At 37.9% G+C, this 17,071-nt stretch overlaps 2 protein-coding genes and 1 pseudogene across 2 annotated transcripts; 2 read left to right on the top strand and 1 right to left on the bottom strand.

Annotated features, from left to right (window-relative positions):
• The first annotated feature begins 574 nt into the window (after positions 1-574).
• On the top strand, positions 575-5,911 carry LOC112192026 (UDP-N-acetylglucosamine--dolichyl-phosphate N-acetylglucosaminephosphotransferase). Its single transcript, XM_024331538.2, has 11 exons — positions 575-992; positions 1,363-1,450; positions 2,209-2,300; positions 2,434-2,552; positions 3,421-3,536; positions 3,655-3,782; positions 3,885-3,971; positions 4,553-4,613; positions 4,732-4,772; positions 4,858-4,978; positions 5,504-5,911. The coding sequence occupies exons 1-11, from the start codon at positions 634-636 to the stop codon at positions 5,561-5,563; spliced, it is 1,272 nt and encodes a 423-aa protein (XP_024187306.1). The 5' UTR covers positions 575-633; the 3' UTR covers positions 5,564-5,911.
• A 1,300-nt stretch (positions 5,912-7,211) lies between these two features.
• Positions 7,212-9,325, top strand: LOC112192033 (annotated as a pseudogene).
• Positions 9,326-11,375: 2,050 nt separating this feature from the next.
• Positions 11,376-15,457, bottom strand: LOC112192025 (U4/U6 small nuclear ribonucleoprotein PRP4-like protein). The gene is made up of 5 exons (XM_024331537.2): positions 14,616-15,457; positions 13,919-14,375; positions 13,606-13,803; positions 13,396-13,477; positions 11,376-11,867 (listed from the first exon to the last, which is right to left on the bottom strand). Exons 1-5 carry the CDS (start codon positions 15,353-15,355, stop codon positions 11,773-11,775), a joined length of 1,572 nt encoding a protein of 523 aa, XP_024187305.1. The 5' UTR covers positions 15,356-15,457; the 3' UTR covers positions 11,376-11,772.
• Between the last annotated feature and the right edge of the window lie 1,614 nt (positions 15,458-17,071).

Below are 17,071 nucleotides of genomic sequence, written 5' to 3'. Positions count from 1 at the left end.
AAGCTTAGATGATTTCTTAAATTAGATCAAGTGAAATTTTTGGTGCTATCACTTTCTATTAAATGGAATCCAAATTGAGGAGTTTGCATTAAAAAATTGATGACAATAACTTGTGATTTTAAGAATCGGTGTTATCAGTACTGGGATTGTTGGAATTTGATTGTTTGTGTGCAGAGTTTATTTCCTCTTCTGTTTTGCTAATATTAGGATTTTAATTCAAAAAGTATATTAGTTCCTCAAATAAATTAATTTTTATTTACACATTGAAAGTTACTAAGTTAAAAGAGATTATGTGACAGCTGCCACGTCATTTGGGATTCATATTTGATATTATTTTTTGAGGTCTCTAGCGCTACTCAAAAAATATATATCTTAAGGGATCACTTAAAAGAACACTTTTCAATTTCATATAGACCAATTAACCTGAATGTTAGTGGTAGTCTAGAATTATACTGTCACCACCAAAAGTAAATAAATAGTTTCTTACTGTGATGAGTTGGCCACAAGGGATTGGTCGGCATGACGAGAAAGTGGACACCAGAGATTTCTCTGGGGTCAAAACGCTTAAGTTTGAAGCAAAAGAAACAATAGACAAGAGACTAATCTAACTCGGATCAGAGTTAACAGAGAGCCATGGCAGCTCGGAAGCGAGCTTCAACAAACTCGTCCTCCTCGACTCAAACCAAACCAAGCGATCGCGAGCCACCCAAAACCCAAGAAGCAGCAGCAGAAGCGCCAATCTCAGCACCCAAGTCTGGTGTGATTCTGAAGCTGACGGCGTTGTTCTCCGTCCCCTACTTTTACCTGGTCTTGTACCATTACAAGATTGAGCAGGAGCTCAGAAATTCGATTCTGATCAATGCCGCCCTCAGCCTCGCGGCGTTCTTCGTCACCGTTAAGATGATCCCTGTGGCTTCTAGATACGTTCTCAGGCGCAATCTGTTTGGCTACGATATTAACAAAAAGGGTACTCCTCAGGGTACTATTAAAGTGTGAGTCTTTCTTTAACTTGCTGAATTGCTTTTCATGTCCTTAGTTAAGTGTTTGGTCATGGATATGATTTACAAAATCTCAAAGATTTAGTCTTTCATTCTAGACTTGTTCTTTTTAATCCAGTGCAAATATTTTCTCAATGTCTAGGAGCAGAATGATGCATTGTGAATATGGAATTCAGTATTTTCGACAAATAAAGCACAGTGATTGATAACTATTGTATTTGAGAATTGATTTTAGTAACAAAGACTGATTTCTATTGCTGTTACTTGTCTTTTCTACTGATTTGCGACACGGAGTTACACGGTGATTTTGTATTCGCACAATGTTTTGTACTTCCCACCTAATTTTAGTGCTTTTGTTTCGCAGGCCAGAGTCGTTGGGCATTGTTGTTGGAATTGTCTTCTTGGTCTTTTCGATATTATTTCAGTATTTCAACTTCACTGCAGATTCAAATGTAAGTATGTTCTTTCATGTATCATTTTCCCTTGATATTTGGAACTCTTGCTATGAGATGAAACATGTAGCTTTTGGTGATGCCTGAGTGGCTTCTCCAAGGAGAAAGTCTAAAAGAAAATATTGTGATGACATAGGAGAGAAAAGTAATTGAAACAGCTCAAAATATTGTTTTACAGAAGTATTCATGGAGGTTGTCTAGGATGTTAGAGATAAATGGAGAGAAATTGGAAAGGTAGCCTCTATTAATAATAATAGATAGGGGTTTCATATTTTGGGGTTGGAGGTCATTTAGGCGATGGTCCTAGGGAAGAGCTGGCCCTGTTTGATGATCATGTGGCTGTGTTAGAGTAATGGATTGAATTAGAGGCTATGGTCGTGCAAAACTGGTGTTTGTAAGGTAATGCTTCATTAGGCATTTTTTGTAGGATAGTCACATGACCCTTGCTTTGTGTTACACTGTCAAATGGTGAAGATGATGCCCATGTGATGAGGATTACTGGAATGTGAATGCTGAGATGGTGGAGTAGAAAATGAATAAAGGATAGACTCGGGGTACAAATACTCTTAAATTTAGAGTTAGAATGAGTCAAGAACTGTAATGAGAGAACTAACATGGTGAACAACTCTTTGACTTGATGGATTATATTCCTTTTAGATCACCTATCATGGCTTCGTGTTTCTAATTTCATGTCAGTAAGTTGTGGATATTTGTCTTTTTCGTGGAAGACCTCACTGTCATATATTTCAATCATGCAGTGGCTTGTTGAGTACAATGCAGCATTAGCCTCCATATGCTTTATGGTATTGCTGGGATTTGTAGATGATGTTCTTGATGTACCGTGGAGAGTGTGAGTATCCGGTCATTATTCTAGATTATAAATACAAATTTGGTTTCCTTTATGCTTTATATATGTGAAATCGTAGATGGCTCTCCAAACTAATATTCATTCCTGTATGCTTTCTTGTATTTGTGAAGAGCAGGAAATTAATACTGCCATCAATTGCAGCTTTACCTCTGCTGATGGCTTATGCTGGACATACAACTATTATCATACCGAAGCCTCTTGTTCCATATGTTGGGCTAGAGGTCTGGGATCTAGGTATGCTCATCCTAACATGTTGGTATAATTATTTAGTAAATAATAAACTCATTATTGTAATAATGTACTCTCTCTCTGTCTCTCTCTCCCCTCCTTCCCTCCCTCTCTCTGAAATGATAAAAGACATTTCAGTTATGTTATTTATTTATTTTTGCACTTAAGGATGTAAAGATGTGACATTGAGACTCATGAAGTATCATAAACACAAATTGTCTGACAAAAAATATTGCACCTGAAGGTGGTTATATATGAGGTGTTAATTAATTTGTGTTTGGACATATTAGGTTCGCCATAGTGAAGCCCAAGGAATCAGATAACTTGTAGTCACATCTATAGTTATACTAACACCGTTAATTAGGATTATTTAAGCTTTATTATAATAAACTTGGCATCGACCGGATTTCTTGTTGCCATGTCCATCTTATATTTCATATCAAACTGAATATCCAGTAAACGTGAGATTGTATGGCAACCAATGGATTTAAGAGATAAAAGGTTTTAAAACGTTGCTACTTAATCTGAGCAGACTGTAATTAATTTGTTTTGCCATGTCAAAGGATGGGCGTGGTCTCCTAGTCTTTTCCTTGACACTTGACACTTGACACATGACACACACTAGCACTCATCTTTTGCTGAGATGAATATATTAGTCACTGGAATGAAACCCACAAGCAAGGCATTGGGAAACATGTAAATTCTGTATCTATATGTTATAAATTAAAATAGTTGTAATAAATTGAAGATGTCGGTAGATAACTATGTTATATGCAATAAAATTGTTAATTTTTAGTATTGGCCACAGTTACACTTGAACAAATGAATACCACATACTTAATTTATTGGTCTATTTTTTTGCTTGGATGTGAAGGATGGATGTATAAACTATATATGGGACTTTTGGCGGTTTTCTGTACAAACTCAATTAATATTCATGCTGGATTGAATGGTCTTGAAGTTGGCCAGACAGTTGTAATTGCATCTGCTGTAAGTATAAGGATTTATGATACAGTTGCAAAATTTATGTTTTGGATAAGAAAGAATCTTTGTTGAAAGACACAAGAAACATAATATACCTCGACATTCCTCTCTTACTGATCTGCAGATTTTAATACACAATATCATGCAAATTGGAGCTTCTGTAGATTTTGAGTACAAGATGGCACACGCATTCTCTATATATCTTGCCCAACCCTTACTGGCAACCTCCTTGGCATTGTTCTCTTACAACTGGTGATACTTCTTCGTGTATTTAGTTACCAAGTTTCTTATGCTCATGGCTTTGGTCTTGTGGAAGTATTGAACCTTAATTTTTTTTTTTCTGCCTTAATTTAGGTATCCTTCTTCAGCTTTTGTTGGAGATACTTACACATACTTTGCTGGGATGACTATGGCTGTAGTTGGGATTCTTGGCCATTTTAGGTGTGTTCCTCTTATCTTTCAATTTCACTGTAATATGGATAACACATGTGGGACCATAATTTTGCATCTTTAGTTATGGCTTCCTCCATAGACAATTCTCATACTCAGAGAATTTTCTGTATACATGGAACTTACATTCTTGCATATGTAGAAGAATCTGGTGGAATTTCCTTGTTTTTCATTGCGCTGTATTTGGAACCTATGTGTTTGAATTGATTCCCCACAACTAGTTCTTTTTATTGTTTATTATCTAACTAAAAGCTGCTGTTTCCAGTATTTCGTAAGAAATAATTGGTCCCTCAAGCACCCTTAGAATCTTACATTAGAGAGCCTATAAGTGAACATCAGACTATAAACTGAGCTGCAACTGGTGTGAAAAGTGTGGATCTCGTCATAGATCATGATTTCTAGTTAAACATAAGATATGTAAGAGTGCAGAAGTAAAATTCTTTCAATTAGACCAATAACATTAATACCTTTGTGGAATCAGGTTGTTCCTTTGCCAATATATTTTCTTTCCATTATTATCTGCCTGATTATTGACCTTTGTTTTTCTTCTCCTTTTGAATTTTCTGGTTCAGTGAAACGCTCCTGATTTTCTTTCTCCCTCAAGTCTTGAACTTTCTCTTGTCGCTGCCCCAGGTTTAATCTAGTTCTCTCTTCTCTCTCTCCCCTCTATGCATATAACAATTACGCATGGGTAGGATTAACTCACTGTTCATGACATGTGAGGCATCTTATCTGCTGTTATCTTTTTCAGCTTGCTGGGATCATTCCATGTCCGCGCCATCGTCTCCCAAGGTAGCTTTTTGTAACTGCCAGAACTGCTGGAGCCATCTTCTGTTAACAATCTTTATAAATATTTTCCATATCTGTTATTCTTCAGGTTCGATCCTGAAACTGGACTGCTGACTGGGACAAATGATGGGACGCTTGTAAACTTGTTCCTAAGACAATTTGGCAGGATGACAGAGAAGAAACTTTGTGTTTATCTTCTCGTTTTCCAGGTGATTTATTCATTTTTAGTTGTGCGTATAACCTGCAAATTCCAAGGCATGTTATCCTGAGTCTGAATAGGCAGATGTGAATAACTGCAATATGTGTCCTATATAGAGCCTTTAAACCAGCATTTTTAGTTGATTTCTCCCTATTGTGCCTTAGAATGCTTGTCTTGGTCTTTTTTGGAAGTCATGAGACCAGTCGTGAGATTTAAGTATTTTGAGGTCTGTGTATGATTTAGTATGTGTTGAAGGATTCTTCTAGGGCCTGGATATTAGGTTGCTGTGATCCTTATTAAAAGTAGATTGGGAAGAGTCTTGGTATGTAAACTTTTATCCTTAATATTCAGAAAAAGTCAGATTAATGTGTTTCTTTTGGGTCTCTTTCCTAGAACTCAATCCAATATTTTGTCCTTCATCTCTATCATGGTTTTGCGACAGTAGCCTAAACATCCTGTTCTGCATGATTATGCATTTTTCGTCTGTTAATTGTGTAAGCGTCTCATTTGATGAATGCTTATCTACATGCAACAGGCTCTAGCATGCTGCTTCTGTTTCCTGTTGAGATACTTCCTTGCTGGTTGGTATAAATGAGGCAAAAAAGAACCAACTTCTACAAGCAAGCGTCCACAAACATACATTTCCTGCAAGCGAGTCAATACCATCGGCAACACATAGATTAGACATCACTTTGAAGTTTTGACATTCTAGAGATGGGTTACAACTTGTATCTTTTTAAATTTATTTTAACAAAAAGGGAGCATTCATAATAGATGAAATTAGAGTTCAATTTGTATTTTAGCCGTTGATGGAAAACATTATATTACCAGGAAAGAGATTATGATTTGCCTCGATTCGATGTCTAGCATTGCTTTTGGATACACAAGTAATACATTTACAACTTCACTGGGATTGAAAAGAACTGGGATAAGATGTTTTAAAGTTCATGTATTGTTGGCATTAAGAGTTCGATTACTTGGAGTTTAAATGAATTGGCAACTTTTTTTTTTTTTTTTTTAATTTCTCTTGTCCATATATTTTTATAAGAAGTAGCAATGGGGTCTGTAGAAAACTTTTTGATCTAGGTTGTAAGGGCATCTTTATTGGGTTTTAGGCATCTGGGTATTCACCTCCAAGTTAAAGTTGGAATCTTTATTGGGATTACAGTAGCTTTGTTTAGGATTTTGAATTGAAATGGCTCGGTTGGTTCTGCCATGCAACAGTTCTGCTTTTGTGAGGACCAGTCTTCTGGGTTTGATCTCATCTGCTCCTGTGATTACCCAGGAATAATCTATTAAAGGGTTGCAAGTCTGCCTCTTTTTCTTCTCTTGAGAGTTATTTTACTTTCAGTCTGTGAAAGTAAATAAATGTGATTCTTATTCTCTGTGTGTGTGAAAGGTTTGAACTTACAAGCAGTGCCACTATTGTGTTTGAGATTCTCAAGTGAACTCTCAAATAAGACTGGAGCATAGATTCAGAAGAGCCTCTTCACTCATCTAAACCAACCCTTAATAGACTAAGGGCCTTCCTTTACCCAGCAATGATCCTATCTCTAAATCCCCATTATCTTTTATTTTCCAGTTTGTATTCTTGATTAAAGAAAGTAATCTGTTCTTCTGCCACCAAAAAAAAAAAAAAAAACCAGCTTTTAGCTGAATTTATTTGAAAACAGGGGTCCACTAATCATCAGCTTTATGGAAAAACCAGTTCACCAGTAAGCATGACAATATTGAAATGAAAAAAGCATACTATCACTATCATGATTAAATGCATTCTCAACACTTGATGCAGTCTTCAATCCTGATATTTATGTAAACTAAATAACATTGAACTTGCATTTCAGAGTGGCGGAGCTTTGCTTCATGTTCCAGGGACCATAAGATAAATTAAAATCAGTTTTGCTTTTAGTGTGCTATGCTTTCAGTTTTAAAGGTCTATTAACAAGAAAAGAAAAACTAAAAGAATTATTATTACTATTACTATTTGGTTCATTTTAAAACTTTTGTACATTCAATTCAAACTAGGAATCCGTTAAGGGCACGTTTACTTACTTGGAATGTAATAGAATGATTACGGAGTAAAAACACCCCTGTGTTTACTAACACATAAAGGAATCGGAATGATTCAAGGTAAAAGAATTCATGTGTTTACTAACACATGAAGGAATCGGAATTGGTGTAGGTCCCACCTATTTATCAGGAATCGATTCCTGAATACTCAGGAATTCGATTACGAAGGGGGGAGATGGGTTTAGGAATCATTCCTCCGGAATCAATACCGATTCCTTTCTTCTCTCATTCCACTTGTCTCCGATTCATGATTATTTTCCATTCCAAGTAAGTAAACGTGCCATAAAGGGTTACAAGTCGCGGGCAACCTTCTCTTTTCCCAATTACCCATGTTCTTTAACAGTAGCTAATTCACCTTTTGGCTCTATTTCTTTGCTCGCTTTTACAACCTTCACTCCATGTGTTTGTGAAAATACCCAAGTGAAAAACACCCAAATGGGGTCTACATCTTTTTGGTTTTAACAAGCATAGGCCGAGTTCTGTAATCTAATTATAAAGTGTTTTGCTTGGTTTCGTTTTGTTGTTCTAACCTTGCTGCATTGTTTTGTGCTCAGATTACAATGATGATGGTGGCAAGGTATTTCAGGCGAACACTGTTTGCTGCAGCCAAATCAGAAGGTTCTGGTGCTGCTTCTATGGCTAGGACGACGGCCCACAACCCGCTTGAGGAGTTCTTTGAAGCAGATAGAAGCCTGATGAATAAAAGCCAGTTGTATATGGTACAATGCTTTTCGTTTTCCTTGTTTTCTGTTGTTCAGTGCATTTATGAATTGGGGTAATTGGATTGTATACAATCCAAAGAAATTAAAGAAATTCAAAGTGCTCGGCAGAGGTTAATTAGGTTCTCTTTTCACATAGGTGGTATATGAATGCAGAGCTTAAGATGACTCGGATTATGGTTGAATTGTTCATCAGAAAATAACTGCATTTTCAGTTACATTCGTTTCATGACTATAAAGAATCTTAATGCTGTAAGATTGGTAGTATGCAGAATTACAATTTCAGTCGTTTGGTTGCAAAATGATCCAGACATTGTAAGGTTGGTAATGTGCATTTTGCTGACCTGCACAATTTACATGGTATTTGTATAATCTAGCATTAGAGCTATAGAAGAAAGATATATCATGTGGGTTGAACTGCTGATCATTGTTGATGTCAAGGATTCTTTTGTCACTGTTTTCGTTTATTATGTTTTCTGGTCAGTGTTATTTAATTAGAATCTCTATACCAATTAGAGCTGAAATGCAGAGAAAGATCAATATTTCTATTATTTTCAACTTCCAAGGGAATCAAAGTTGCAATAGGAAAAGATCAATTACTATATATTGTTAAGTGATTATTATATCAATGCTATATGGGTTTACCAAAAGTCAGGTGATTCCATAGAAGGAGTTTGGTTGCAGCGATACTAGGAATTAAACTCTGTATTAGTTGGATGATCTCATTCTTAATAACTCGCTTTGAAAATTTGGTCTTACTAGAGCTTGAAGAAATTCTATCTGCAAACTATCCAAGACATTTTGCATAATTTCAACTGCTAATATTGACTCTCTGATGTCATGCCGTTCAATATATTTCCACAACACTGCTAGATGTATTGCTTCAGTGATAGATATTTCAGCTATTTCAATGCTTGCTGCTTCAATTGCTATTAGGTCGAAGTTGGAAGGCATCTGAACTGCGTCTGAAGTCTTGGGATGATCTCAATAAGCTATGAGAAAAACATGCTGATGACTCAACGTCAGATGCTTAACGCACAGAATCTTCGTTTTCCTAATCCTGAGCGCCTTCCCAAAGTATGACCCTCTCTTTTAACCATTTTCTGATTTGTATCAACAGAAAAATACTTTGAAGTACTTCAAAATCTCCTTTGCATGAACAATAGTTTCCTTTGTTTATTCTTCTTGCAAATTCTATTATCATTGTTGATTCCTTGTTGTTGTCATCATGAAATTCAGGTGAGGAAGTCAATGTGTCGTATCAAGCACGTACTCACTGAGAGAGCAATTGAAGAACCCGATTCCAGGAGGTCTGCTGAGATGAAGAGGATGATAAATGCGTTGTGATGGCCTCTACACCCATGTATTGAATAGTTGGTGATATTGGCGACACTCTTTAGCTTCTTTATCTCCTTGCATGTAGGACTAGAAACTTGTGGTGATCCGAAATAAAAGGAGCAACCTGTAATATGTGATAAATCTATGATGGCTTTATCTTTCTATTTTGATGAACTCTTATGGTGGGTTTCTATGTGAGCAAAATAATTAAATACAGTTTCTTATTTCTTCTGCTAGCTATGATTTTTTGAATGTGCATGACAACTTGCTTTATTATTATAACGATACACCAAAAAAATTAAAAAATAAATTTCCCTGGTTGATATAACGATACACCTGAAGTTTCACAATGCAGGACTTGTTCAGTTGTTCCATTAAAATTGGCAGCAATTGCAGGCCATCCACACCATTTTTTATCAAGTTAGAATTTCAGAATCACGTTCAATCAGGATGTTCAGACATTGTTAGGATGCGTCTGTGGCTAATGTCAAACCTTTAAGTAGTCCCCAACCCACTGCATGAAGCACAGTACCATTTACCAATTTATCCACATAACCGGAAGTCCAGTTGCCAGAATGGCTCCTCAAAACAGCACCAGCACCGATGTCCCCGTTTTGATTTTCTAGCTCCACCCACATTGAGCTTATAGAAGTTCACATAAGGCTTACTCCAACCAGTCTGACCATGCTGGCAGCGTTCTACTACTTGGCACCATCAATTATAATCTTGCTTGGATTAAAGGGAAATGAAATATCTCATCAAAAACAGCTTTATTTCCTCACTTCCATAAGAACCAACATGTGAAGAAGACAACCAAAACAATCTTTCCTGCAGTGAGCATTAGCAGAAACCCAAGCATACCAGTCCAGATGCATAGTTCTAGCAATAGTGTCAAAACAAATGATACCACTCCAAACCCCTTCAGCCCCTATACAATCTCTTAGGAAATGAAGCAAGGTTTTAGCCTCATTATGGCATAAAGGACACAAGGAATCAGAAGTCAGTGTTCTTTTGACACTTTCAACATTAGTAAGAACCTTGCCATGCCAAAAGAAGTATTCTGATTTAGGAGAAATGGGCTACTTCCATAACAAGGACCAAGGAAAATCAGCAATATTTTCTTCTTTCACAGTTGTAAGGTAGGCTGATGTGACGGTAAAATGGTCATTGCTAGTTCCAACACATACCAGAATTACAGTCATCATAGCCATTTGGAATTTTAATAACTGAGCTTACAACTTCATAACTTAGATTGGATCTGAGAAAATCTAAATTCGATTGCTCACTATTTCAACAATCATTAACTTTTAGATTGCTATCAACAGTATTTATATCAGAGATAATCCTTCGGCATCATTTTTCAAGGCTTTTTTTTTTCACTAAATTTCATTGTAGATAATATCCATGATGTACTATATGGAGTGTAATGATTCCAAATTATTATACAATTGATACATTTTTTTTTTTTGAATGCCTTTCATCCTTGAATCAGATCACTTGTAATTCCATTTCCTTGTGTAGTAATACTGTCAATTAGGATGAATATAACGTGAATGTGTGGATTGCAGCATGGACTGGATTTTGTGTCGCATATCAAGCATGAAATCGTATGTCACTGAGTTGTCTGATAAGTTGTGCAACAGATATATTGTCGAAGCTCTTGCACACACAGTGGCACACTGGCACCAGTATGAATATGAAGACTAGGCACAGAATGGAGTTGAAGATACTAGCACATTCTTACTTTGTTGGAACGGCTATGGTTGTAGTTGGGATTTACGCCATTTTCCTCCCTCTCGTCTTTCCATTCCACCGTTATAACTTATAAATGATAAGTAGAACCTTAATTTTGCAACTTCAGTTATGACTCGTCACAGAATTTTCAAACTACTTGAAAATCAAAATCTTGCGAGGATTGCTTAGAATTTCACTTCACATCTGAGGCATATGCCACGACATCGATCATGAATCTGAACCGATGATTTTTTGAAGTCATTCCTAAAACAATTTGCAGGATGACAGGGAAGATAAACTAGGGACAAGCTTTACTCGCCAAATCTTTTTAGTATGATCTTTCTCGGTTTCCCAATCAAGAAAATGGAAATGCCATCATGTTATTCAGCTCTCAACCATAGCAAACTTGAGGCATGGAAAGGAAAACGTCCATGATTTGCCTCATTATGAATACCAACCACACCACGATCTTGTGATACATGGGTTTTAAATCTCATGATAAGCTTTTGAATAATAATCCGTTCACACAGTCTCTACAGTCTCTGCTTGCCTTTCACCCAGTTTCATTCTCATCTAAGCTCAACACAAATATCATGTTTACAAACTGAGCCACTAAAGCATAAGGAATTAATCGCAACGACGAGCCTATAACAGATGAGTATTAGCTAACTATTCAGCAGTAATCTAAGATGAAAAGTATTCAAAGCCTTTTGCATTACATAAGAAAGCTCTTCCACAGGTAGTAAACAGCTGGTCACTTCCACAACTAAAAATATATTCGAACTACACAAATACGTCAGTTAGCAAGGATTCCCTCTGAATACAGCCATTATCTAATTGCAAGTCTCCAACATTCGTGTCTCGGAAAAACTTTTTGTATAATCCACTTATCGCCAAACAAAATCAGCCAAGACTTGATTCTCCTTTCCAAATTCAGCTTGTCCTAATCAACATTCATTTCCTGGTCCTTCTCATTGGTACCGCTCGACCATAGTTTGATAGTTCGGTCATGTGATACAGTAGCAATGTGATGTCCATCTGCCATCAACAACAATACATTGGATTAGATGTTAACCCCATAAACTAGCTTTGAAGCAAAGGAGCTGAATAAAGTTTAAGAGAAGACAATTTGATGAACAAGTCCCACTACATGCCAATGTTATTTTTCTTTGTGTTTGGTAATGCATACACGAATGTTATATGTCAATGACACACCAGCGACTGTACAATTGTCAACAAAATGATTTTCTAATTTTTATTATATCCCCCTCTTACATGGTTAACATGGGGAATTAAGGATGCTGGTAGTATAGGATGCTGACAATCAATTATTTTTATAGTTAACAAGGCCATTATGTCCTCATACAAAGGTTATGAAAGTGGAACAGGCACCAGCAACATATTCCATCAAATACGAGGCCAAATTTCTGCATCGGAAGATTAAACTATATATATTCCGATGCCCAATCATGAAGAAAGGGATTAAAGGTGTGAATGAGATAGTAAATGTGAGTGAGATAGTACAAAATCATTCCAGATGATCTGATTTGAATTGAGAGTAAGATTGAACCATACTTGAAGAGACAACTTTTTATCTCAATGGTCCATTGTTTATTATCCTTCATGATAGATAACTAACCAAAGGAGACAACAGTTTTGGGGTAAAAACAGGCTTTGAAATTGGGTGTGACAATTAAAGTTGGGTTGTTTACTACCAGACAAGTGAATCTATTGGAAGATGTGTATTCTACTGTACATGAATTGTTCGATGTTAGTGGAGTTTCGGTCATGGTTTATGCCAGTGGTAAGTCATCATGCATTGTGTTCCTACATTAAACATGAGTCCAGATTGAAGTGGTGACTTCAAATCTCTTTGTAAAGTCGATAATTGTCAAGAGTCAAAAAGTTGTCTCCATTGGATGAGTCCTGATGGGTAATACTGAAGTTGCTGCATCATATCCTCTCTACTGGGACTTTTCTACCTTAGTAATGCCAAAATAGCTGTATAGCATATGTCTAGTTTCACATTATTGAAGGCAGAATTTCTGGTTGGCAAAATACTACTGGTTGGGAAAATGATCAAGAACAACAAAAATGAACTTGCTTCAAGGATCCAATAAAAAAAATGACCCAAGGTTTTCCTACTCAGAGTGACTAGTTAAAGTTGCACCAAAAAAAAAGAGAGAGAGAGAGATTTAACTTGGTGAACTCAAAGCAGGAAGACAAGCACATCAGATTGTAAACAGTAGAAAGTTAATGTAATGAGTATATCTACTTATTTAAGAAAATATGACTACAGCCTAATAGAGGCACATAGGTAGAAAGGGACGACAAATGTAAAGTGCATATCTCTATACGCAAGTGAGAGGAGTTTGGGCAGGTAAACTGTAGCTACTAAAGCCCCGTATATCAACATATTATGGTTTCAAGGGTCATTTTCTTATTATGCTTTAAACTATCCTATTTGTTAGTGATATACGAAAAGTCATGCATACAAATGGTAAAAGCAAGAAAAGAAACAAAAAAATAAAAGCAAAATGCAAAACCATATTGGATGAAAACTTACCTCCTGAAACATCCAAGGAAGTAACTTTTGATTCGTGTCCAGAGAGCGTCTTGACAGGCTTAAAATCTCGGGCTGACCATATCTGGTAAATTGCACACAAGATAAAATATGGTATTCAGTAGATATAGCAACCAATAAAATGATAAAAACAATTATAATAACTCCAATTCAGTTAATGTAGAAATAATGGTGCTCAGAAGTAGTTGATACCTTTGCTGTCATATCATAGGAGCCAGTTACCAAGAAATATCCCTCTTGAGGTTCAAATTTGACCTGTGATATGAGATTGGAGTGTGCTGGAATAATGTATATGGATTTCTTTTTCCTTAAATCCCATATCCTACAAGTGTTGTCTTCACCCCCAGTGGCTAGATAATAACCATTTGGTGAAAAACTGAGTGCAAGAACCTGAAAAATACAATGGAAAAAAAATGAATGAATCATGGGAAAGTAAGCGCGACCATAATTGTCCATCTCATCAGATAATCAAAAACATAAATAAAATATGAAATTAGAGTCTTACTTTTTTGACATGGCCTTCCAAGGTAAGAATACTTCTACCACTACGGAGGTCCCAAACACGAGCAAGCGCATCCAATCCAGCAGTTGCAACCAATGAGCCATCTGGGTGGAAGTCTATAGCATAGACACTCCTACTGTGACCTTCTTGAAGAAGCAACTCTTCACCAGTCTCTACATCCCACAGCCTCCAAGTCTTGTCAAAGCTAGTTGTACCCAAGTACTTTCCTGAGGGATGGAAGGCAATGCGGGCAAGACGGTCCAAATGTCCCCCGAATGTCATTAGGTGCGCTCCTTCGCTGTTCCACAACCTCGCAGTCCTATCCGCAGACGCAGTTGCCAAGAGATGATTTTGCACAGGAGAAAATGCAACATCAGTTAAGCGCTCTGTATGTCCCTTCAAGGTGGCAACCTTTGTTACTTGAGGCATGCTCCACAGCTTGGCAACTGGACTTAAAGCGCTGCGAAAAGCAAAAACAACACAACAATTCAATCCACCACTTCTGCAATGGTATGCAAACACAACATACATAACAATAGCAAAGCCCGAAAAGCTACACAGACCTAGTTAATAAAGAGCCCTTTCACCTCCTAGTCACATAGAGTAAAACAAATCATCAAAAACCAAATAGCAGCAAGAAAAAGCAAGCCTAGCACAAACTAAATTTGCAATGTAAACACCGAAATAATCGAAAACATACCAGGCGGCAAGCAATTTGCCATCTTGTGAGAATGAGCAACCAGAAAGTGGCCTATCATCCCCAATCTCACTGCAATCAAGCTTCAAATTGGAGGCCTGCTCTAAAGCCCAGTTGATTTCGGCATCCATATCCTCATCCGGATCCTCCTCCTTCCTCCTCGCGCGTTGAAGCCGCAACGCCGCCCGGGAAAGCGAGTACTGCGCAATATGAACCCTAGCGTCACGCAAAGCTCTGGGCCTGGTCGCTTCAGTGAAGAAGGGGTACTGAATTTCTTGATCGAAGTCAGAATCGTCTCCACCTTGAGCACCAGCAGCAGAAGCCTCGTCCTCGTCGTGAGCCTTCATCAGCGTCTCCAGCTGCGCCGAATCGAGCTTGGCCAGAATCGACCTGAGCCGGTCCCGCCTTTCCATCTCTCGCTCTCCGAACAGAGTCATGGGCTCGCCGAGGCGCCGGAGACGAGTCCTGACGGCGTTGTCGTTGGTGGGGACGGCGAGGGCGGAAGCGCGGCGCTTCATCAAGAGCTGCTGCATTGCTCTCTCCTGTCGCTCTCGCGCCGCTTTTTGCTCTTCGGATATATGGTATTCGACTCCGGCGGAGGAGGCTCCTTGAGCGGCGGCGGCGGCATCGTCACCGGAACCGGAGTCGGAGTCGGTCGTACTGGCTGCTGCTTCGCCGTTTTGGGGGGGCTCGGAAGCTGCTATAGAGGAGAGAAGCTTCTCCTCCTCCTCCTCCATCGTCATCTCTTTTCTTTGGAAACTGAAAACCCTGGTTTCGAAATTTGAGAGGTTTTGGGGAAGAAACTAGAGCGGGCAAATTTAGCTCTTCCACAGCTTTTAACCACGCTCGGTGCATATACCCTTTTTTTCCTTTTTATTTACTTTCATCGACGATCGATATTACTTACTTAGAATGGAAAATAATCATGAATCGGAGACAACTGGGAACAGGAGAATAAAGGAATTGGTATTAATTCTAAAGGAGTTGATCCCTAAACTCATCTCCCCCATTATTTCTATTATTTTATGTGTTAGTAAACGTATGAATAGTTTTACCCTGTAATAATTCATTCTCATTCCAAGTAAATAAACGTGGTCATATACTCAATTCCGAGCACACAATTGTGATACGATAACCAGTAAATACTTTTACAAAGATTTATAAAAAAACTCTCTTTAGTATAGGCTAGAAAATAATAAGCACCTAAGAAGCTACCAGCTCCTTAATTCACCTTAGAGTTGGAGCACTTTGCAACTTTCTGTTATGAGAAAATGGCTCAACCCACAACCCAATATGAGTTATGACATAGCCAGTCTAAACCTAACAAAGGAACCAAGGACTAATGTTGTGCCTAAATTGCTTAGTCAATTTGAGGAGCAGTCACCATTGCTCAAGTCAATAGCAACTCCATCACCACCGTCAAAGTTGAAGACCCAAAATCAAAGCTGGTCGTCATTCGCTCCATCGATGCTAATTTTGGGGGAAGAGTGGAAGACCACTCTAGCCCTACATGTTTGCAGCCAAACAACAAGGTTGATCAAACTCAATCCCACTATAGATCGTTTACTCGAACCAGCAATCAAGATCATGCCTCGTTGATCGAAGAGTAAGAACCCTCACTGCCTTTACATCACCGTGTCTCCTTGAGCACGTTGGCGATCAGTACACCATTCGCTCTACATGTTACCAAGAACCTAATAAGAGACAATCTTCTTCATCATCTGATTCACCTTTTTCCTTATCTACCTCTGTACAATGGGATCACATAGTCCACAAATATTCGATCTGTGTGGTTTTGCGCTCCATCATATCTTCTGCATGGTATCAAGAGCACAAAACATCTAACGACATAAACACAAATAAAACATACCAAACCTCACCTTTTCCAATGGCCTCCTCTGACTCCTCTCCCAATATCTCACATTCCCTCTACATCAAGCTAGACCGAAACAATTATCCCTTATGGCTTGCTCAATCTCCCCACTTTTCAAAGGCCGCAAGCTTATGGGTATTGTTGATGGTATTGAAACCTGCCCTCCATGCTTTCTGACAGACAAAGAAGGCAAGTTGACGGATATGGTGAATCCATGTTATGAAAGATGGATGGAAAAAGATCAGATGGTCTTAGGTTGGATTAATGACTCTATGACCCCAACCGTGCTTTTGACCGTTGCCCATTCTACTTTTTCAGCTTCTACTTGGGATTCCTTAGCCACCATATATGTCTCTAAGTCTCAAAACATGATCCTTTAGTTGCGTAGTGATCTTCTCAGTACTGTTCGTGGTAATTTGTTAATTTCTGATTTTCTTGACCAAATTAATGCTATTGCTAATTTTCTTGTTAGCATAATAATGAACAATGTTGGTCCTCTTTATGAAACCATCGACAGCTCTGCACATGCCCGAGACACACCAATAACCTATGACTCGCTTAAAGCTCTCCTCCTCAATGTCAAGCA

The sequence above is a fragment of the Rosa chinensis genome, chromosome 3, assembly GCF_002994745.2.
Source record: "Rosa chinensis cultivar Old Blush chromosome 3, RchiOBHm-V2, whole genome shotgun sequence".
In the NCBI taxonomy this organism is placed as follows: Eukaryota; Viridiplantae; Streptophyta; class Magnoliopsida; order Rosales; family Rosaceae; genus Rosa; species Rosa chinensis.
The sequence above is the reverse complement of the archived record's forward strand: the minus strand, read 5'-3'. Positions and strand labels throughout refer to the sequence as shown.